General features: G+C 46.0%; 2 protein-coding genes across 2 annotated transcripts in view; one reads left to right on the forward strand and one right to left on the reverse strand.

Annotated features, from left to right (window-relative positions):
- Positions 1-17,975, forward strand: part of ABHD12B (abhydrolase domain containing 12B) — a 36,583-nt gene extending 18,608 nt beyond the window's left edge. The window contains exons 3-13 of the mRNA XM_065402292.1: positions 1,718-1,817; positions 2,789-2,908; positions 4,772-4,802; positions 5,178-5,223; positions 5,321-5,450; positions 7,251-7,291; positions 7,862-7,941; positions 10,649-10,731; positions 12,994-13,072; positions 15,727-15,851; positions 17,951-17,975. Of these exons, the coding sequence (XP_065258364.1) occupies positions 1,718-1,817; positions 2,789-2,908; positions 4,772-4,802; positions 5,178-5,223; positions 5,321-5,450; positions 7,251-7,291; positions 7,862-7,941; positions 10,649-10,731; positions 12,994-13,072; positions 15,727-15,851; positions 17,951-17,975 (860 nt within the window). The remainder of the gene's footprint in view (positions 1-1,717; positions 1,818-2,788; positions 2,909-4,771; positions 4,803-5,177; positions 5,224-5,320; positions 5,451-7,250; positions 7,292-7,861; positions 7,942-10,648; positions 10,732-12,993; positions 13,073-15,726; positions 15,852-17,950) is intronic.
- Positions 17,976-19,142: 1,167 nt separating this feature from the next.
- The window catches only part of PYGL (glycogen phosphorylase L), a 41,817-nt gene continuing 37,347 nt past the window's right edge, over positions 19,143-23,612 (reverse strand). The window contains exons 18-21 of the mRNA XM_065404246.1: positions 22,663-22,870; positions 21,934-22,068; positions 20,409-20,475; positions 19,143-19,516 (exon numbers count right to left, since the gene is read on the reverse strand). Of these exons, the coding sequence (XP_065260318.1) occupies positions 19,319-19,516; positions 20,409-20,475; positions 21,934-22,068; positions 22,663-22,870 (608 nt within the window). The 3' untranslated portion in view covers positions 19,143-19,318. The remainder of the gene's footprint in view (positions 19,517-20,408; positions 20,476-21,933; positions 22,069-22,662; positions 22,871-23,612) is intronic.

A 23,612-nucleotide genomic window follows, 5' to 3' on the forward strand; every position in this document is an offset into this window, starting at 1 on the left:
GGTCCCAGACGATTGGCAAAAGGCAAATATAGTGCCCATCTTTAAAAAAGGGAAGAAGGAGAGCCCGGGGAACTACAGGCCAGTCAACCTCACCAGTCCCCAGAAAAATCATGGAGCAGGTCCTCAAGGAATCCATTCTGAAGCACTTGGAGGAGAGGAAGGTGATCAGGAACAGTCAACATGGATTCACCAAGGGCAAGTCATGCCTGACCAACCTGATTGCCTTCTATGATGAGAATAACTGGCTCTATGGGTAAAGGGGTGGACGTGATATATCTTGACTTTAGCAAAGCTTTTGATATGGTCTCCCACAGTATTCTTGCCAGCAAGTTAAAGTAGTATGGATTGGATGGATGGACTAAAAGTGGATAGAAAGCTAGCTAGATCGTTGGGCTCAATGGGTAGTGATCAATGGCTCGACGTCTAGTGGGCAGCCAGTATCAGAGTGCCCCAGGGGTCGGTCCTGGGGCTGGTTTTGTTCAACATCTTCATTAATGATCTGGAGAATGAGATGGATGTCATCTGTGAACTTGCTGAGGGGAGAGGTAGATACGCTGGAGGGTAGGGATAGGGTCAAGACAAATTGGAGGATTGGGCCAAAAGAAATCTGATGAGCTTCAACAAGGATAAGTGCAGGACTCTGCACTTAGGATGGAAGAATCCCATGCACCGCTACAGGCTGGGGACTGACTGGCTAAGCGGCAGTTCTGCAGAAAAGGACCTGGGGATTACAGTGGCTGAGAAGCTGGATATGAGTCAACAGTGTGCCCTTGTTGCCAAGAAGGCCAACGGCATATTGGGCTGCATTAGTAGGAGAATTGCCAGCAGATCGAGGGAAGTGATTATTCCCCTCTATTCGGCACTGGTGAGGCTACATCTGGAGTATTGCGTCCCGTTTTGGGGCCCCCACTACAGAAGGGATGTGGACAAATTGGAGAGAGTCCAGCGGAGGGCAACAAAAATGATCAGGGGGCTGGGACACATGACTTACGAGGAGAGGCTGAGGGCACTGGGCTTATTTAGTCTGCAGAAGAGAAGAGTGAGGGGGGATTTGATAGCAGCTTTCAACTACCTGAAAGGGGGGTCCAAAGAGGATGGAGCTCGGCTGTTCTCAGTGGTGGCAGATGATAAAACAAGGAGCAATGGTCTCAAGTTGCAGTGGGGGAGGTTTAGGTTGGATATTAGGAAAAACTATTTCACTAGGAGGGTGGTGAAGCACTGGAATGGGTTACCTAGGGAGGTGGTGGTGGAATCTCCTTCCTTAGAGGTTTTTAAGGCCCGGCTTGACAAAGCCCTGGCGGATGATTTAGTTGAGGTTGGTCCTGCTTTGAGCAGGGGTTGGACTAGAATACTAGATGAACTCCTGAGGCTGGCAGAGGTAATATAAATATGTATAATCACTTCTCCACGTGGAAGTGCTGTGTATAATATACACTTGAAGGGGGAAAGATTTCAGAACTGCTTGGCACTTGTCTGCCTAGGCTCCCATTGAAGCCAAAGGTGGGAGGAGTTAGCTGAGTGCAGAAGATTCCACCGGTGATAGGTTGGGAATTGGGTTTTCTCGCAATAACATGAAACCTCTTCCTAGGAATCCGGTGAGACTCTGCTGAGTTTGTGACTGTGGACGTGAACTAATCCTGACTAGCTATCAATAGGATGATTACCGCACTGTATGGGAGAAATTGCTACTTAGTATTTTGTGACTTGTCTTTCTCAGTGGCATTTCCCTTTGTGGACTTTGGGAAACCTGAATTGCTGCTGAACCATACTGTAAACTTCTATCTCACAACCGAACCGGAGGTCACCATCGGCGTCTGGTGAGTAGACAACCAGATCATTCAGATTCTCATGGACTAGCAGAAGGAAAGTGTTTGAACTGTCATATACCCAGGTGAGGTCTGATGTCTAAGAATTCCAAATCTCAAATTCTATTAGTAGTTGACCTCTGGATACCATGTGGCATGCAATGTAAAAATCTGTCACTACTTAAACTTTCTAGATTCTCCAGCTAAAACTTTATTCTTACATTCTGCATAAAGCTGTACACTTTAGCGACGAAGCAAAGCAAGAGCTTGCATGTCTCCAGAACTTACTTTGTAGTCGTGAACAATAAAAACAGCAACAGTATCTGGATGCAAAGGGCTTGACTCTTCATTGACCAGTTCTGTGTATGCACCCATACCTACATGCCCGGGGCTAGATAGCCTGCTATTTCGCCACCTGCCCATGTACACCAAGGTGCAGCAGTGCAGGTACAAAGTCCATGTGCACATGGGTGTGGTAGTGAAAATCTGACTTGAATGTCAAGCTGGGTCAGCTAGCAGTGGTGTGCTGCAGAGCGCGGTGTGCATTGCTCCCTCCATTGGATGGTCAGTATTTCCCCATTATTCCCGTACACTGGCTGCCAGCAGATGTGTCCAAAGCCCTTTATCTGTCGCAGTGTAGCTGTTCCTGGCTACTGGACTGTGATGATATGTAGCTATTTTTAAAACAGAGAAACGATGCTGCATTATATTCTGCTGAATTAAAAACATAGTATTTGGTCTAACAGTTGTTTTTTCCTTTTGCAAAGGGTATTCCGTGTAGAGTAGTGGACAGAGAAATGGCCGGACTCTACCTAACAAAAGAGGCTGTGTTTGCCTGGTTTTTGAAAACCATTAACTAAATACAGTTATTCATCTTCCCAGTGTCTGATTCATGAAACAGTAGCATGTCTCCTTTGATCAGCAATGGAATATCCAGATGCACTTGAGCAGGCTTGTTAATTACATACTCTTGGTTCTTTTAGGCATGTTTTGCCTGGCAGCAGGGGGATAGAAGCTCAAGGGAAGGATCACAGCTGGTATGAAGAAACTCTTGCAGACGATAATCCCGTTATAATTTATCTCCATGGCAATGGAGGTAACAGGTGATTAACATGAATAATACTACATTTGTAGGTTGTTCTACATTATGTTGGGTATATTGTATTGCTCGTGACAGTGACATCTGTTGCTGTCAGCTGAAGGCAGGAATAGTTTGGCTGTAAACTCTGGAAGTCCCTCTCTGCTGACACACTGCTCTTTCACTCTTGTGACCTTTCTTATGGAGAGACAGCAGACTTGTTCCTGACTTTCTGGTGGTTTTATGATGTGGCTTATAATACTGTTTGGTACCCACTCCATCTCAACCACTTCTTATGTCTTCTAGGTTGTAGGTTCTTGGGGCAGGACAATACCTAGCCCAGTGGTTCCACAATAGAAAGGTTTAAGAACAGTTAACTTTCTTCTATAAAGAGAATTCTGTCAATTCAGCATGTCAAACTGAAGTGTCTGCCTGTCCTTTCTCCATTACTGCACACAACTCCTCCATCCTCCCTCTTTGACTCACCTCTGCATCTACTCCCCACAACACACGCTCACGCCTGCCAGTTCTGTCTGCATGGCCTCTCCTGTTTCCACTGCAAAACTCTATTCCAGGCCTTGATTCTCTCTTGCCTTGATTCCTGCCCACTTCTCCTTCTGGCCTTCCTGCCAAGCCTTCCAAAATACTACCGTGGTGATCCTTTGCCTGGCCTGATGCTATGACAAAGTTCAGCCTTTCCTAAAATTCCTTCACTTGACTCTCTGGTCCTTCCAGAGCTGTCAGGCTCCTCCTTCTCACCTTCATGACCTGCTGCAACTTAGCTCCTTCCTGTCTCCTTTCATTCCCCCATCCCATGCTCCCCCCCTTTGCTCAGTCCAAGTTGCTCATTTTGTCCTTCACCTGTGTCTGCCTTGTGCCTTCTCCATTCATGCCTCCCCCTATGCCTGGAGCCTCCTTCCCGACCAAGTCCTGCCCTGACCGGACCTGTAGAACCTACTGATTTCATGGCGAGAGTCAGGTCAGGATTTGCCCCACCTCGTGTATTGCAGTCATCTGTGTGAGCCCCATCATAGCCAGCCTTGAGGGGCTGTCCTCCGATCCCCTTGGAATGGCTGCAATGTGCGTACTGGGTTGGATTTCTTTAAACAATGCTCTTTATTTGGCTGTTGAGTCTGAAAATAAGTTATTGATCGAAATCGCCTCTCCCTTGAGGCAGACCTGTTTTAAACAACATTCTGGTATTTCAGCAACTGTGGACTTTGGCCATACGTCCGTGTGCTCCAAGTTGGTGCACATGCCCTGAACTAGAGTGCTGGGCTTCCATCTTGCTGGCTCTCACTTTAAGTCTTTAGTGATGATCAATTGTTATAGCATCTTGGGTGCTAAAGTATTAGGCAGTTTATTAGCTTCCCGTTGCTTGGTAAAGCTTTGTCTTTACTCCCAAATCTTGTAGTGGCTGTCTCAACCCCCCCCCCCCCCCCCCAAACGTGACCGCTAATCAATATGAAAAAATTCTGCTATAAAATAACTTGCACTTGAAATGTTAAGTTTGTTCTAAACTCCTCTGTTAGTTAAGGTTGCTCGTATCGTGCTCTAGAGGCCAGGACACCCATTTTGGATCTAATTGCAGGTGAATAAAATTTCCTGGGGCTGATTCAATGAAAATAGAGGCCAACTGATCTGTGAAAGTGGCCAGCTGCAAACTGTTGGTTCCTACGTCGTGCTCAGATTTAAAACTATCCTCTAGTGTAGGGCCACGGTGCACAGACGAATCCATTTTAAAAACACTGAAGAGCACTTCAGCTTCCTGTTGTCATTAAAGAAGCTTCATTTCTTCCTTTTGCCTATAATTCGGGTGCTCTGGTAAACTGGACTTGGTCTTAGAATCGATGAATCCTTGTTAAAGCTTTTTTTAACTCTCCTACAGGGCTTCAGGGCACCGAGTTTCCTTGCTGAAGGTAGGTCAGACCGATCCGAGTGGGTATTGAGACTCCCACAGCCCAGTGTGTGGGGTGAACTTGCTCAGATGGTATCTCAGAACACTGCTTGTTATCTTGCGTCCCAGGGGAGTGTACCTCACCAACAAAGATTGGTAGGGCCAAATCTGGTTTGTTTTTTACACAAGCAAGCCAATTGCGCACATCGGAGTGATGGCTAGGAGTCGGGCGAGTAGTATCTAGCTGGTACCAATCCTTTCTTTCCATGGATTGGGGACGCACCACTGTCAGATAGTTCCTCTAGCACCCTACAGTGGCTCTGAGTTTTGTACAATAAATACATTGGCTGCCCTAGTCTGTCATTTGAAGTGTAACGTTGCTTGATTTCTTAAACAGGTGATGAGTGGTGCAGGCTTCCATATACTGGCTCTTGACTACAGAGGTAAACTTAACAAAACAAAAAACAACAAAGAAAGCTGTCTCACAATTTATTAAAATGTTGTTATTCATGTTATAACCCCTAATCTGCTGCCTCCCAGGGTATGGGGACTCGAGTGGCTATCCAAGTGAGACGGGATTTACTACGGACGTCATGTGCCTCTATGACTGGGTAAAAGCCCGGAGTGGAAATAGCACAGTACTCTTCTGGGGACATTCCTTGGGCAGTGGGTAAGTGTGGTACTGGAGACCGGCCAAAGGGTGTAGAGTCTAGGGATTGTAGTGACGCATCCCTTGTGTTGCTGGACAAATGGGGAGTTGCTGTATAACCTAAAATACCAGGGTGGGTTTTAATTGCAAACATGTAATGCAGATCTCCTCTCTCTCCTCTGATCTCAGCTACTGCTAAAACTTCTTTTTTAATAAAGGAAAATCCTGTCCAATCCCCTATTTCTCCCATTAGGCCTTGTTTATAGTAGAAAAAGGTGTCTTTGTAGTCACACTTCTTCAGTGACTTGTAAGGCACTGAACTCCATAGACTGCCTACAGGAGGGGTAATGTCCTGGCCCAGAGGACTGGAAGAATGCTCAAGTTGTGCGAACATTTTAAGGAGTGAACAGGATGATCTGGGTGACTCTAGGCCTGTCAGCTTGACATCAGTCCTGGGCAAAATGTATGGGATGGCTCATATGGGATTCTGTTAATAAAGAATTAAAAGAAGGTAAAATAATTAATGCCAATCAACATGGGGTTAGGGCAAATAGATTTCTGCAAACTATTTCTTGCAACTGTCGTTGACAAAGGTAATGATGCTGTGACACACAGACTTTTGTGAAGCAGTTGATTTGGTACCATATGACATCTTGTTTAAGAAACTAGAAAGATACAAAATCAACATGGCACATACGAAATGGATTAAACTGGCTAGCTGGTACATCTCAATGTAATTGCGAATGGGGAATTATCTTTGAGCGGGTATTTTATTTATTTATTTATTTTTAAGTAGGGTTCTGCAGAGATTGGTTCTTGGCTCTATTTACTTTTATCCATGACCTGGAAGAAAACAAAATTACTGATCAAGCTTGCTGGTGACCCAAACATTGGGGGGAGTGGTAAATACTAAAGAGTATAGGTCACTGATACAGAGCGATCTCGGTCACCTTGTAAACTGGGCAGCCATAAGCAAACATGTTACAGTACAACCAAATGTGAAGTCCTACCATCCAGGAACAAAGAATGTAGGCCATAGTTTAGGCTGGGGGACTCTATCCTGGAAAGCAGGGACTCAGGAAGGCTTGTGGGGGTCATGGTGGAGATGCAAGCTGAACGTGAGCTCCCAGTACAATGAAGTGGCCAAAAATGCTAATGTATAAACAGGGGAATCTTGAATAGGAGCAGAGGTTATCTGGCACTCGTGTGACCACTGCTGGAATATAGTGTTCAGCTCTGGTGTCAACAATTCAAGAAGGATGTTGGGAAAAATTGGAGAGGGTTCAGAGAAGAGCCACAAGAATGATTAAAGGATTGAGAGAACCTGCTTGATAGTGCTAGACTCAAGGAGCTCAATATATTTAACTTAACGAAGAAAAGGTTAAAGGTCTGTCTTGATTAGTCTAAAAGTATCGACACGGGGAACAGAAATCTGATGATAGAGGGCTCTCCAGTTGATCAGAGAAAGGTATAACAAGATCCAATGGCTGGAAGATTAAGCTAGAGAAACTTAGACTAGAAATAAGGAGCAAATTCTTAACAATTAGGGTAATTAACCGTTGGAACAATTTACCAAGGGTTGTGATGGATTCTCCATCCCTGGAAATACTTAAGTCGAGATTGGATCTCTTTCGGAAAGAAATCCCATTTCAACCACAGCTGTTAGACTTGAAGCAGGAATTGGTTCAGGGAAGTCCATTGGGCTGTGTTATACGGGAGGTCAAGTGAGATGAACCCAATGGTCAGTTCTGGTCTTAATCGATACATCTCCTTTTAAAATGCACTGCCCCCATAGTCACTGACTCACCTCTCCTTTCTTAGAGTAGCAACAAATGTTGCAAGAAAACTGCTTGAAGAAAAAGGTAATTCTCAAATGTTTATAACCAAGGGTTAGCCCATCAGCTGGGTGGAGCTGAGAGGAGCAAGAGTCGGTCACAGCTCGCTGTGGCCACAGCCAAACTTAGAGCAACCTAAGGGCTTGTCTACACCACATCGGCTAGGTTCAGCTCCAAAGAGCTGTCAGCCGGGGATTGCTGGAGTGCACTGTGCTTCAGGCATTTCCTGGGTGCTGGGGGATGCAGGGTGGGTGGGTGGCCTAGGGAGCTGGCTCTGCACCTGTTGGGAACTCCCCCTCCATAGGAGGGGAGTTGGCAGCTGCTCTCTGCTTCCTTGGCACTGTCCAAGTGCCATGCAGGGCAGACCTAGAAATTGCAGTAACTTGAAGTGGTTGTCCAGCCTCTTTAATTTTTGAAGTATCCAGCTGATTGAGCCTCATCCAGAGCTCATTACAGTCACTGGAAAGACACCAACAACCTTTGGATCAGGCATTAGGCACAGTCTCTGAATAGTGGTGGGAGGCGTGGAGGCAGCGTGAAGGATGTTGAATGGTCCGTAACCTAACTGATCGTTTCACACTCCTTACTGTTTCCAAGGCATCCAGGTGGACTTGATCGTTCTGGAATCATCCTACACCAACATTCGGGAGGCAGCAGCTCATATCCCCATTACCAGAGTAAGGCCACAGACTCTCTGCATCCTAGCATGGCTGCACGTGGAAAGCAAGTGCATGTTGCCAGTGAGATTTTTTTCTAAGTAGCCTGGCTATATCTCCCTTGTGGGACTGGGAAGGGAGTGTTCTTTAGATGTCTGACACCTAGTGTAGCTCCTGGCTATCAACCAGCATTCAGCAGTGGGAAACGCAATGGCAGTCTTGTCTGGGAAGGTCCTTCAGTAAATCTCTGGGATGAAATCTGTCTCGGGACACCATGAACTTGTGTGGGCACTAAAGCTGCTGCCCTATGGGAGATGATACCGTATTCCACAGCCTCCAAACACAGCATCTCTTGGCCTGCAAATCAACAAGGGACAAAAGATCAAGGGGGAGATCCTCGCCCTGCTCTGGCTCCACACTGGGTCAAATGCCTGGAATGGTGTCAAGGGTCTGGGGAGGCGTTCACATGATGCAGTGACTGTGGAAGAAAGCCCATAAGGCTGCCTGGCCTAGGGTGCATGCTGGGGGCGGGAGGGTGGTGGCGGGTGGAGCATGTCGGGGTAGGACTGCAACCCAGAGCGCTGCAGAGATTCTAGGCAGTGCTGGGGCCTGTAGGGCAACCTGGGGAGGCTGCTGTAAGTGAGACTGGCTCCCAGAGCTGTCTAAGTTATTGGGTGTCCTCTCCAGTTACCAGAGCAGCCTGGGATTAGAAGAGTGCAGAGGTGGGTCAGTCTCTAAGGAACTCCTCCCCTTCCTGGGTTGCAAGCTCACCCCAGAATGCAATTCAGCCTCACTCTTGGTACACGACACGGTAACCCCATTTCCGGGCCCTTGGTGTTGCTTAGGGAGGAGAACACTCATTTGTGTCTTTCTGGTCCTGAATAGTTGTCTTGTAAACGTTCTCCATGCAGAGTAGGTAAGGGAGGGGGAGTGAATCAAAGCTGGCGATAACGCATGTGAAGGGGGGAGACCTTAGAATGGTCAGGCTGCTTAACACATTCTGTAGATGGAAATTCTGCCTTTCCTTAGCGTGAAGGATTGTTGTGTCTCAGTGGAACGGGCACAAGGTGACCTGGGTTCTGGTCCCACTGCCGCGCTGTGTAACTACAGGCAAATCACTTAATCTGTGCCTGTCCGTAACATGGCAATCACACGTTCCTAACTTTGGGCAGTGCTCTGAAATGTGTCAACCCCCTGCATGCTGCCCTAGAACTTCAGCTCTGCATAGGATTTAGACTAATCCTGGATGATTGCTTAGCCTTAATTGTTCTGTGTGTACAGCACCTGGCACGGCGGGGTCCCGCTAGAATCTCATTTACTATTAATGAATTAGTGTGTCGATTTGGGAGGGGTAAATGTTTGTCATTTGGTCAAGAGATCTACAGCACCAGGATACACCATGACTGGGCTCTTGTTTTAGGTGTCACTTGGAATGGAGATGTTCTGTTCCCAGATAGTGGGCTTTAAAACCAGTGACTGACTCAGTTGTGGTGAGGAGGGGGAAGCCCTGGTTGACAGAGCTGTCGGCAGTGCTGAAGAAATAGCACTTGTCAAATGCTGGTCAGCGATACATAGCAATGGCAGGGTAAATACTTGACCTTGGTAGTGCTCAGACTTGGGTGAGCTTTTTGTTCTTCGTGTTCAGTTTTACTGTAATGAAAAAGCTGTATGTATGGGAAGTATGGACCCATTCCTTGGGTGGGAGTGTGCAGGGGGACAAACTGAATGCCCTGAAAAACTAGGGACAGTTGAGGTACAACAGGGACCCTAATGTAAAAACATAAGAATGGCCACACTGGGTCAGACCAAAGGTCCATCTAGCCCAGTGTCCTGTCTTCCGACAGTGGCCAGTGCCAGGTGCCCCAGAGGGAATGAACAGACAGGTTATCATCAAGTGATCCATCCCGTCGCCCATTCCCAGCTTCTGGCAAACAGAGGCTAGGGACACCATCCCTGCCCATCCTGGCTAATAGCTATTGATGGACCTATCCTCCATACATTTATCTAGTTCTTTTTTGAACCCTGTTATAGTCTTGGCCTTCACAACATCCTCTGGCAAGGAGTTCCACAGGTTGACTGTGTGCATCGTGTGAAAATGTAAAGAGGGACTCCCACTCCGATGCTAGCACTGTGGGAAGGAGGCTGAGAGGGGCCTGGTTTGAAAAGCCAAGGACTAGAATCAGTGGTCTACATCTGACACCACTCCATACAAATGCAGGCATGGGAACTGTTTTGCAGTGTGGTGTGGATGGGAGCCCTCTGCCCTTGAGTGCAGTATTCAGCCCCATGCTCAGTGAGAGCCAAGGGTTAAGCTGAAACAGACGGTAAAAGGCTCTTTCTTCTGATACAATTCACTTGTCCACTTGGAAAAACTTTTTGCTTCCTGACCCAAACAGGCTGTCTGACACCAAGCTACAGCTCATGTAGCTACTGGCTCCCCTATATTCTCCCCACCCCACCCACTCCTGCTCTGGTATGCTCATTATCCCAGTCTGATGCTGCAGCCAAAAGCCAGGGTTTTGTTTTGTTTTTTTCCTTGGCACAACTGACCTGCTCCCAAGACTTGTTTACACACAACTATGGCTTTGCTGGTGCAGTTTGTGTTGAGATTCCCTCATTCGTCTTTGTTCTCTTGGTGGAAGCAGATGGAATGGGATTTTCTTGCCGTGGATGAAAAGTGAGATGAAAGGTGGTGTATTGCTCTGAACTCTCCCTCTTTCTTTAACAGATCTACCGTCAGTTCCCAGGATTTGAGTACTTCATCCTTGACTCAATGGCGTTGGGTGACATGTTTTTCCGTAGTGATGAGAAGTGAGTAATGTTTCTGGACCTACTGTTATGCTTGAAGCATGAATGTTTGTCATCTTGCTGGACTGGCTAGCTGCTAGGAACAAAGTCCTGTTCCTGGTTCCAATACAACCCATCTTCTGTACAGCGGAGGAATCACTCAGACTGGCTGCACTGAGAGGCTCAGCCTCGTGGAAGCTAGATTTTCATACAACACTGTCTTTTCCCATCGAAATTAGCTAGTCTCAGTAACTAGCTTTCTGAGAGACTTCTGCCCCCTAAAACATGCGCTTTCGCCACCTACAAAATGACTGATGCAGATTTCACTGTTTAGACAAGTTGTCTCATCGTCCCTCATCTGGGTCGGTCGGTCTGTCTCAACCTTTTTCATTTATGGACCCCTAAAAAATTTCAAATGGAGGTGTGGACCCAGTTGGAAATCTTAGACGTAGTCTGCGGACTTCCAGGGGTCCGTGGACCACAGGTTGAAAACCACTGGTCTAAACCACCCGTCCCTCAACAACAGCCTCTTTTTGAAAACCTCCCGTGAAAGCTTCCATGACTTTCTCAGGCGTCTGTTCCATTGTCCTACTGTTCTGACAGGAAGCTTCTCCTGAGATTGAATCTAAATCTGCTGTGCTGCAGTTGGAACCCATTGCCTCTTGTCCTGCCCTCAGTGACAAGAGAGAACAACTTTTCTCAATCTTTTTTTTTTTTTTATGGCAGACTTTCTAGTACTTGAAGCCAGCTATCATATCCCCCCTTAATTTCCTCCTTTCCAAACTAAACCTATCCTGTTCCTTCAGCCTTTGCTCACAGGGCTGCATTCCATCCCTTTGATCATCTTTGGATCCTTTCCAGTTTCTTCACATCCTTTCTATACAGCAGTGACCAAAATTGGACACAATACTCCAGCTGAGGCCTAACCAGCACAGAGTAGTGGTACTATCACTCCTGTGACTTGCATGCTATGCCTCTGTTAATGTAACCTAAAATTGCATTTTTTATTTTTTTGCAACAGCATTGTGTTTTTTACTCCTGTTGAGGTTGTGATCCACCACAACTCCCAGATCCTTCTCAGCAGTGCTACTGCCAAGTCATTTACCCCCTTCTATATTTGTTCATTTCGTTTTTCTTCCCCAAGCATAGCCCCTTACATTTGTCTCTGTTGAATTTCATTTAATCATCTATAGCCCAGTTCTCCAGTGTACCAAGATCTCTTTGAATTTTAGCTCTATTCTCCAAAGTGCTTGCACCCCCCCACCCCAGCTTTGTCTCGCTTGCAAATCTGATCAGTGTGCTCTCTAGTCCTACCTCCAGGTCATTAATAGAGATGTGAAATAACACAAGACCCAGAACAGATCCCTGTGGAGCCCCACTTGAGACTTTCTTCCAACTCTTTCTGGCTTAACCAATTATATAGCCACTTAGTGGTAGTTTTGAGTGAGCCCACATTTCTCCAGCTTGCTTATCAGAATGTCATCTGGGACTGTGTCTAAAGCCTTGTGTATTCAGAGATACTCACCCAAACACTTGGGTGGGGAGGGAAGCTAAAAGCATGACATCCATCCCAGTCAAGCAGAATAAACCAATTTTGCCCAGGCATATTTTCAGCCTTGCTTCCATAGTCAAGTGTTTGGTGGAGACAGAGGGCTGATCTACTGAGAAATATTTTGCACTAGGACTAGCGACTATATATTAAGGCTTTCTTCCTACCATGGAGTCTCTGTCATAAGTACACTACAAAGCGTTAACTGGCCATCCCAAGACTGGAACACCCTACACAGCATAGAGCGAGCTCAGCTACCTGGACCTCCACAATCTTGAGGGGGGAAGGAACTCACTCCTCCACCAAACTGCTGCAGGGCTATGTCACTTTGACTTTTGCTACAAGCAGCAGTACCAGGGATTTGAGTCTCAAGTCCATTATTCCAAGTGATTACGAAGAGGATAGTATTTAGGACTTCTAGTCTTCAGCATTTGTCAAGTGTGTGTAGGGGGGAAGGTATTTCTGGTACCTGCAGTGTCCTGAAATTCAGATGTTTCTACACACTCTTTGTGCAGACAATGTTCTGCTCCGGTCTGCTTTAAAAACTCAATGCTCTCTCCTCTTAAATCTTAACGGTACAAACTGCAGCTAAATGGCATAGCACTTTGGGCTGGGAGAGACCCCTCAAACCAATATTACTAGCAAACTTCGATCCTAACACTGGCCCTTGTTGGTAAGCACTAGGTTAAATAACCAGAAGCTGTGTATTTCTGTAACATACTCTATTTTTTCCTTAGTGTTAAAGTGCTGTCCAGTCCCCTTTTAATTTTGCATTCAGAAGATGACCCTATCTTGCCCATCCACCTGGGTAGAAAGGTAACTTTTCTCACGGTTCAAGCCAACTTTACATCTTTATGCTGTTAGGTTATCGGGGAAAGGTGAAGCCAAAGGAAGTCGGAGACTGTTCTGTTTTACAAACAGGCCCTGTTACCAGCAGTGGCATCACCTATACTTCTCAACTGTAGAACAGAATCCTTCATAGGCCGCTCACTGAGAAGAATCTCTGACTTCCTACGTGCTGTGTTTAAGGCCGTGCATAAAAATTCCATGCAACACAGATGGGTTTTTATTGGGGGGGGGGGGGGGGGAGTGCAGCCCTTTCAGCATGACAGAGCAGTATCTCCCACGGGTGTAAGCAGTGTTCCCGCCGATTTTTTCCCACCCATGTGCAGAATGAATTATGTGCACCACTATGACACATCACCTTCATATTGGTGCACATAACAAAACTCATGTGGTGGGGCCAAGGGGTTTGGAGTGTGGGAGGGGGCTCAGGGCTGGGGCAGAGGGTTGGGGTGCAGGGGTGTGAGGGCTCCTTCTGGGGATGAGGGGCTCAGGGTTGGGTGCAGGGGTGAGGGCTCTGGGGTGGGGCTGGAGATGAGGGGGTGCTCAGGGACTAAGTGGGGAGAGAAGACTCCCCCCCGCTCTCTCTCCCTGCAGCAGCACCTGGGCCAGGGGGGAGGAGGAAGAGGCACCTCTCCTAGCTGTAGTAGCTCTGGGGCTGCAGGAGGGGTGCCCCTCCCTGAACCCCCGTGGCTGAGGGAGGGGCACCCTCCTGCAGCAGGTCCCTGGGCGGGTTCCCTGAGTGCCTGCACAGTGCTAAATCGGCTGCTGCGCGGCCACGCAGCTTACAGGGAACTTGGGTAAGTGCACTGTGTGTATGATACCGCTAACAGCCCCCATTATCACACTGCTACGCTATAGCCACCTCTTCCCCTTCAACATCCCTTAGTTCCCCTCATGACGAGTACCCTGGAGGCTAGTCTTGCCACTTCCCTCAACTACTGAACATTCCCATTATCCAGCTGCCTCCAACCTAGAAACAACGGCCGTGGCCTGAACAGCTGTGCGTCCATCTGGACCCTTAGGCAGGCAGACTAGTTCAGAGAAATCCTGCCTCCGTGTGTGTCAGGTCTAAGCTCAAGTCATGATGCAGGGCTGAAGCACTGTTAACCAGACTACATGGAAAGAAGGGCATCCAGGCTGCCTCAGAAGTGAGTAACTGTCTGGGCCTTTCTCTGGTCTCTAAGAGTTCTGAAAGACCTTTCCTGGCCATAGAGGAACCTTTAGATCGGCTTTGTTTGTCTTTAACCTTCATATTCACCCCCATGGAATGTGGAGGTGCTATTCTTCATGGAGGTCGGTACATTTTTCTTGAAGTACCTTGCAGAAAGGAACCTGATGTTGCACTATGGTTTGGAAAATGGAAAGTAAGACTAGTAGGGCTAGCAAGTGCAGTTAACACAAGTGATTAACTCCAAACAAATTAACTACATTAATTGCAGTTTTAACTGTACTGTTAACTTTAAATTTATAGTTTGATGTTTTTCTACATTTTCAAATACATGGATTTCAGTTACAACAGAATACGAAGTGTACAGGGCTCACTTTATATTTTTAATTACAAAATTTGCACTGTGAAAAATGTATGAGGTGAATTGAAAAATACTAAGTGCTATAGTGAAACTTTTATTGTGAAAGTGCAACTTACACATGGCTTGTTTTTTTTTACACAACTGCACCCAAAACACAAAACTTTAAAGCCTACAAGTCCACTCAGTCCTACTTCTTCAGCCAATTGCTAAGAAAGACAAGTCTGTTTACACTTATGGGAGATGCTGCTAGCTGCTTCTTTACAATGTCACCTGAAAGCGAGAAGCAGCATTCACATGGCATTCTAGTAGCTGGTGTTGCAAAGTATTTGTGCCCCTTTGTGCTGCAACCACCATTCCAGAGGATGTACTTCTATGCTGAATTTAAAATTGGCATTCTATTTAACAGTGCAATTAACTGCAATTAATAGCAACTACTTTTAATCTTGATTAATTGCCACTTTTAATTGTTTGACAGCCTTAGTCTAAAGCAGTCAAGATCATGAACTTGAGCCTGATGTAAGCCCACTGTTCTGTGAGCTAAGTAACGACAGCTGCAGTAAATGGCAGTGTATGAATTGATTGGTTCAAGGGGAAGGGATTATGGGGCTCCTATCAAAGGAAACATCCTGATATTCCAGCTCAATGACAATATCCAAAGCGTGTAGGCCAAGTAAAACTAACAAGGCTTCTGCATGCTAAAGAATTCTTGTTGAAGCCTTCAGTGCTGTTTTCCCCTTAATATTAGCTACTTTGGGGGAGAAGTGGGTGTACCCCTTATGAAACTGGATCAGCAGAGGGCTACGTGGTGGTTGAGGAAGAGAAACAGGTCTAGTGGATAAAGTGCTGGATTTATGCAGGTGACCCAGCCTCAATTCCCAAGACGACAGCCTGACCTTGGGCAAGTGACTTGCCTGATCCATCCTTCTGCCCCAGGTTCCAGAGGAGTTAATGTAATCCATTAAGTGCCCATACTGTAGTGAAGAGGGCCATGTAAAACTACCTCCCTAGAGAAGCTATTAGAATTCACTTAACTGTACTCTAAAGGACACCTAGAAGACACACTCTCTCTCTCTTTCTCCCCCCCCCCCCCCCCAGCTCTTTGAGATTGCTCTCCACTCCTATGAGAACAAAGACAAGGTCAAGTTTGTTGCCTTTCCAGAGAAGCTGGGTTTAGCCCATGAAAACATCTGTTCAGATCCAGAACTGCCCGACATTGTGAAGTAAGTAATGCCAGCAGGTGACTCTTCCGCTATCAAATAAGCTTGTTTATAAAGTAGCTTGTTCTGTGGGGTGGGTGTGGGCAAGTGTCCCTCTCAGCTGCAGGTCACGGGCTCAAAGCTGCCCAGGTCTGTAGCCAGCTAGTTAGCAGCTGCTGGCTGGCTGTGGAGGTAGAAGGGGGTTTGCAGCCTTAGACCACAACTGGCACCTTTAACAGGTGAGGAAAGCAGTGAATGGGCAAGGGCTTTGACATTACCCCTACAGCTGGATAGGCCAGTTCACAGGGCTGTGATTAGCTCCATGGCTGAACAGGAAGTTAGGCTCCAAGTCCTAATTCAACTGATGGAGACTAGGACGTCTGAGCGAGTGACTAGTGGGAAGCAAGAGCCTGTAGCAACTGCTAGCAGCACTGCTGGCCATGGTAACTTGAACTCTTCCCAGCCTTAGCAGCATCAATTCTTGTTGAGAAGGGGGAAGCATGGGGCAGTTCAGGAGGAGACTGGTGTTCTGTTCCAGCCTCTGATGTGGGCTGCTGCTGCTTAGCAAGGTCCTTTCACCCTTTGTGTCTGTTTTCCTTTTTTACAAGTGGGGATAATGCTGCTGCCTCTCCCTTGTCAAATCTATAGAAAAACTTACCCTTGGGCAAGGGTTTATGCTAGTCAATGGGCCTGTTGCTTTTCCTCACCCTCGGTGTAGATCCTGGTCACTCTGCTGGGAAGAGTCCTCTGGCTTCCCTGGGTAAGCATAGTGATCGTGTTCTTACCTGTGACATACATAGCTGTGCTATTGGTCAGCTAAACTGTATTCAAGAGGTTCCTAGACTTTTCTTATTATATACCCCCTTCCAGATCTACCAGCTGGCTGTGTACACTTATCCTTCTCAGCACTGGGTGTTAGCATGAGCTGCTGGTAGCATCTGTGCATATTTCACTTTACTCAGGGGGCAATTCTGCATCACTGCACAATGTACAATTTGCACAGCAATTAAGTTGTGCAGGCACAATCCCAATAGGCTGCAGAGCTGTGGGCCACCACTAGGGGTTGCTGGACCTGGCAGAGTCCATCTTGCAAATACAGTAACTCCTCACTTAATGTTGTCACATTGCTGATCTATTAGGGAACATGCTCATTTAAAGTTGTGCAATGCTCCCTTATAATGTTTGGCAGCTGCCTGCTTTGTCCACCGCTTGCAGGATTCTCTGGAAGAGCAGCCCCTCATTAGAGCAGTTGTCTGGGCTCTGGTGTGGAAGGGGGTAGAGAAATAGGAACAGGGTGGTCATAGGTGTTTTTTTAACTACTCCTGGGGGCATTGTTAGATATGCTTGCTGACTGGTATTTTGAAAAATTACCAAAATTGAAAAATGATTAGTGTGTTATGTTGACAAAATGTGCAGAATTCCCCCAGGAGTATGTTATACAGAGTGCAACACATGCACAAAATAAACTCCCTGTTTAAGTTCTGAGCTCAGATTGGACAGTTGCTGGGCACCTGTGCTGTACCATGATTAGAGGGGAGGGCTCTGTGCAGCAGCATCTGTAGGTGTTCACATAGGGACATGAAGTAAATTAAGTACTGGCATTTAACATTCAGTTTTAAAGCTTCTGTTGGAAGACCTATTCTGAAAATAGAATAAATAAAATCCACCATTATATGATTTCTCCCCTGTACCCTGCATCTGAGAGCTCTGGGGGCTGTGTACCAGTTTGGAAACCCCTGGTATAGTCTCTAATACCTAGCTCTTGCAACACTTCATCAGGAGCCCTCAGCACTTCACAGGTTAGTATTACAGAAGCACTGACTCCAGCGTGGCCTGTACCACAGTAAACTAGCAAGTGTAGGCTGCTGCTTCCTTTGAGGGTCAATTCAATAATTAATTACTGGAGTACTCAGCTCAGTATCTGTAATGATCACTGTCGTTATGGGCCCTGCAGAACAAGTCCCATATTCGTATACCACAGAGTCAATGAAGTGTAAACTGCACAACCTGGCTCAAGTTTATCTAGTCTATTCTAGAACTTACCTTCTTTCAGGGGGAAGATGCATATTAAACACTTGGCCATTAGACTGGGATAGTTTAATGTTACACTTGTTTTGTTGCAGAGACTTCCTGAAGAACATCAAGTGATACCAGCTGCTGCAGTGTACATTAATCACCATGGGCACACTTACAGCTGAAGCCACATCGTGGCAGAGACTTTCAACAAAACTACAATAGAAAGTTTAATTTGATTTTAATTAGCAAATGGACTAGAATACATTTGTGTAGACAGACCCAGCTACTGGCAACATAGCTTTACATCTCCCCCCCACGTGTGCACCCCCCCCCCCCCCCCCCCAAGCCCTACCCAGGTAGGGTAAATAGTTTGCTTTAAGCTTTTTGTTTTCTTTTTAAAGTGCTCTTACATTTAGTGCAGCTCTTAATTTTGAGCTGTTTTTGAAGCGATAAATAAACCTCTCCAGGGCTATTTACAAACATCACATCTGTGAAACTAGTAACTTAACTACACAATTAGGAGTCAGCACTTGAAGCCCTATTAGCATAGAATTGACTTTAACACCCTAGTAGGAACAAAGTGCTTAATATCTGGAGTATGACTATTGGGTAGTGATTTGACCAGTGTTCACAGGAAGATATGTTACTAAGTTATGGTGGCCATGCCAAAATCTAACTACATGAAATCTTTTAGAATCCGAAGAGGAGGGCTGGAAAGGATTTTGAATGTTGTATTAAGGTGGGGAGGTAATTATCCAGCTCTCCGCACTCATGAGGCCTCAGCAGGAGTATTAAGTCCAGTTCTTTAGGAAATTAGAACCCGCGGGAGACCAAAAAGTGATCAAAGGTTAGAATTGTGCATGCTCAGTCTTGAGAAAAGATGACTGAGTGAGGACTTGACTGTCTTCAACTGTTAAAGGCTGGTTCAAAGGGACAGTGTTCTGTGCCCAGTGCAGTTAGAACACTTCGTAATGGGCTTACTTTGCAGCAAGGGAGGTTTAGGTCAGTTTTTCCTAATACTGAAACTAAGTCACCCTTGCTCCTGAGGAAGCCTATTACTACTTGTTCATGGCCACTGCATATAGAACACTTGACTGCTGGCTGACCAGCCCTTAGTATTTACAGACTTGTTAGGTCTGTTTTCCTCCCTCCTCCCCCCAACTTTCCTTGCGACAGTTTATGTAACATCTAACTTGAGGACAGGTACAGTAAAATAGCCTGGATGGAGTCTACACAAGCAATCCCAGGTTCTGACTTTAGGCTTAAGTAAACCACAGTGAGTGCACTGGATATTTCAATTGGCACTTTTATTCCAGCACCGAAAGCAAGCAGTTGTATTCTAACATTCAGGTTTCCTAACATTCAAGGTGTTAGGAAAGACAAAGATATTCACTAAACAGTTAGGGGAATGTATGTAACAATGCTTACACCACATCCTTACTAGAGACAGCTTGCACAGCAGAGTCTTCTCAGAACTACATCTTCAGCTTTTGAGTTGTGCAATTGGGATTCTTATCAGCCACATCCCTTGGTTCATTAGGTGGAGGAATCTTTAGGTCAGAAGGCTCCACATTCCAGATGTCCCGGGCATATTCCTTAATGGTCCTGTCACTGGAGAACTTCCCCGAGGCAGCTATGTTTCTAATAACCAGTTTGGTCCACTCTTTAGCATTCTGTGGATAGACCAGATCACAGCACTTGAATGCAGATACAATTCCTGCAAGGCCTAGCACAGTGTCTGTTCTACCGAGTGCCTGAAAGGACTGGCAAACTCCTATCTAGGACTATGATTGGACACCAGCCCTGAAGGAAACAGCAGCATTACTATAGTACCCAAGAGGGAAAGTGCCTAAAGTTTGAGTGAGGGCAATTTTAGAGAAACTTGTAGGCCAGCAGCTTGGAGAGGTATGGTTAGCACAGCACATGATCCTGTTCCAGTGAAGACATGCCTGAAGGTCACTTTCATAGTTAAGTATTTGGACACATGAAAGCTTTGCACACAGCTCAGGATCAGCAGCTCTGCTTTAGTGCATACTGAACAAGGCCAGCTTTTTGAAGAGCCATTTCTGAATTGGCTCAAATACATTTTTTGCTAATGGAGATCCAAGTGAGCAGTTTGCAGAGCAGCCCCCACCCAAAAGCAGGCTATAGCCTCCAGCAGATGGTAAGTTTCTTGCTCTCCCAGCCACCCAACTAACGGAGCAGGAAAAAGGGGGTGACAGGCAGAAGTTGGGTCACTCATCAGTTAAGCTCTAAAGAATCTCTCTGGTCTCTCAGAACTGTGACTTAATCTGCCATTATATTCAAGTAACTGGTAAGTCACTACAGGTAGATGCACTGGGCTAGATCTACCTCCCCCAAACCAGTAGATACAGTGGGTTACAGCAGGGGATTTAGCAGACTAACCCAGTAGGCCCTGGCACAAGTTAAAAGCAGCTTTCAAGATGCTCTAACTTGCAGTAGGGAATAAGTCCCCAAAGGCCACTTTGCAGTAAAGATCCAATCACATTCCAGCCCCCCTTCCCCCCCCCCCCCCCCCCGGATCATTCCCTGCCCCATTCTTACCATATACAGCTGGCTGACTTTGTCTTGGCATTTGACATATGCCTCATAATCTGCAAATACTTTAAACCTATTGGAGCAAAGAAAAAAGTGCAAGTCACTCACCCTGCTCCTACAGACATTTTAAATACCTGGGTGACAGCGGACTAATATGAAATAGAAAACTATAATGCTCATTGGTCTGCCCTGTTTAGAGCTGAGAATTGAGACACAAACAGGGAAATACTTCACAAAACATGTATTCCTGACCTGTTTGAAAGTCTTCGACTTGTTCACCTAGAACTAACCCCCATCCTAGCCTGTATCCAGTTGTCAGTGGAAAGAGGGATAGTACAGACTATCCAAGACAATGGTACGCCAAAGACATTCAAGGAAGACAAGATGTCATAGGAACTAACATTTATTATATATTCCCATAGCGCCTACAATTTCAAAGTAGCTGCCCGCATAATAGGTAAAGCATCCTCTGCCAGACAGCTTTTAGTCCAAGCACTCCCAGAGACAAACACCCTCCTCCTGGCCTGAAATAGGGAAAGAGCAGCAAGTGACACCCTAGTTACTGTTCACATTCTAGGAGAAATACAGGCTGTACCATTCAACAGGGCTATTAAGAAACCTCACAGCAGAGGAACATCATCTGTATACACTTGTGACAAAAGGCATGTGCCCAAATGTATCAGTTCTATGTTCCCAAGAGGAATATAAAAAAATGCTAAAAATCAATTCCAACAAGTTCTATAACGTTAGAATTGTAGAGAGCCTTTCACCCCCAAAGAATCCTACATTGCTTTTCCATCAATACAGCATTCTGAAATACAGTCACCTCGGGGGAGAGCGTGACAGATAAGTGTCAGCCAGTACATTGCAAATCTGGGGTCCAAAGAGTTTTGGCTAAAGATACTGCAGCAAACAGATAAGTGCCATGGACTGCATGGGGGAGACGGGACCTCAGCTCCTCAAGCCATATCTAAAAAAAAAAAAAATCACACACACTACTTCTCACAACACAAGAACTAGGGGGTCACCAAATGAAATTAATAGGCAGCAGGTTTAAAACAAATAAAAGGAAGTATTTCTTCACACAAGAGTCAACCTGTGGAACTCCTTGCCAGAGGATGTTGTGAAGACCAAGACTATAACAGGGTTGAAAAAAGAACTAGATAAATTCATGGAGGATAGGTCCATCAATGGCTATTAGCCAGGATGGGCAGGAATGGTGTCCCTAGACTCTGTTTGCCAGAAGCTGGGAATGAGCGACGGGATGGATCACTTGATTACCTGTTCTGTTCATTCTCTCTGGGGCACCTGGCATTGGCCACGGTCAGTAAACAGGATACTGGGCTAGATGGACCTTTGGTCTGACCCAGTAGGGCCATTCTTATGTACACATCCTTGGAAGGATAAAGGCCTAAATGGACCCTGCTGGGGTCTCCACTTGGTACCAGGGAAGACAGGTATTTTTAACTGAATGCTGATACCACTAAGCCATCTCCTGCCCCATAGTTAGTATTTCAGAGGTGGTTCCTACCTGTCATGGTGGAACAACATGTTGGTCACTTCATTGAAAAGGTCAGGTTGCTTTGGAGAGAAGAAGCCACTCTTGATCTGATCAATGGCCTGCTTCAATTCAGGAAGTTTCTCATAGTATTCCTGAGCATTGTACCTGAGGTGCAGAGAGGGAAGATGTTTAACAAGCCATTTTAAATGTCTATAAGTTCTAACACTGATGCATCCTAAAGCTAATTTTACCTGCCGTGGTTAATACACTAGTCTGGTGCTCTGGCGCCCCCTACTGCTGTAGTCCTTTTGATAAAACAGCCCTTTTAACGGAAGCGCTTTCCACCTACATGGTATTCAGAAGTTGCACCACTTCCTAATGGCTTTGTTCCTTGCCAAGGTAAACCCATGCCTATGCTGCCTCTAAGACTGGATTACAGCAATGCCCTTCCTTTGGAGCTACCCTTGGAAAGCTACTCTCCAAGGCTGGGCTACTGAGCCAAGCGGCAGTCTGAATGCACAAAGGCTGAAGTTCAGAGTTATTGTAGTCGTGTTGGATCAGGAGAGGAGAGAGACAAGGTGGGTGAGGTAATACCTCTTATTGGATCACCTGCTGCTGATGAAAGAGAAGTTTTGGAGCTGTTGGCCAGCAGTGTAATTCAAAGCTTCATTTGTATAAAGGCCCAGTCCAGGGGACTGTCCATTGTTTTTTCCCTTCCCTCAAAGCTCTCCTTCATGTAATGCTGTACAAGAACCTCACCCTTTCTTGTCCAGCTCTTCAACATCCTGGATCCTCATCCCAAAGATGAACAAGTTCTCTTCTCCAGCCTCCTCTGCCATTTCAACGTTTGCTCCATCCATCGTCCCAATGGTCAGAGCTCCATTCAGCATGAATTTCATGTTTCCTGTACCAGACGCTTCAGTGCCTGCTGTGGAAATCTGTTCAGACAGGTCGGTTGCTGGAATCACTGCCAATAAAATGCATTAAGAGGTTCACAATTACTGGCTTCATTCGTAATTCCATTTGAGTCCATTTAAAGTCTAAACATGAATCCATCCTTGGCATCACTGCCCAGTTTAAGAGCAGCATCCATTAGCATCCTCTGATTGGTGTTGTGTTGGCGCCTAGTTCCAGGGATTTACACTGATCAAAAAGTTTGCTGCAGACTGGGACCTAGCTTTAGAAAGACATTGGCAGGACATACCAGCCTGTTGCAGCTTCCTAATCAATACGGACACTTTGTAAATCCATCCTTCAGAATACATGTTTTCAAACTTAGGCTCCTGATCCTACAACTGGTTCTGGGTAGTTGGAACACTGAATCCATGCAGAGGTCTGCATAGATCCACTGGCAGGGCCTTATAGTTCCTTAGAATTCTGGCCTTAGCTTCATCCCTAAATCATCATAAAAAACTTATACCAGATAAGATTACACACTGCTTGGAGAACTCTAGATCAGAGACCACTCTCCTCTGCAGTTTTTCAGCTGTGTTCGTGTTTAGGAGACTTATTCTTGCTGTTTGAATTGCTGGTTTATTTTACCACCACAATGTGCACAGAGATGGAATTTTCAAGATAACCCAACTCTAGAAGATTCAACTCTCTCTCTCAAGAGCTCCTGCAATGCTGACACAGCTCTGAGAGACAAACTACAGTTGTAAGCTCCATGGGAGGACCTTGTTTTGTTTTAAAAAACACACACAAAAAGA

Source organism: Emys orbicularis, chromosome 4 (genome assembly GCF_028017835.1).
Source record: "Emys orbicularis isolate rEmyOrb1 chromosome 4, rEmyOrb1.hap1, whole genome shotgun sequence".
Lineage (NCBI taxonomy): Eukaryota > Metazoa > Chordata > Testudines > Emydidae > Emys > Emys orbicularis.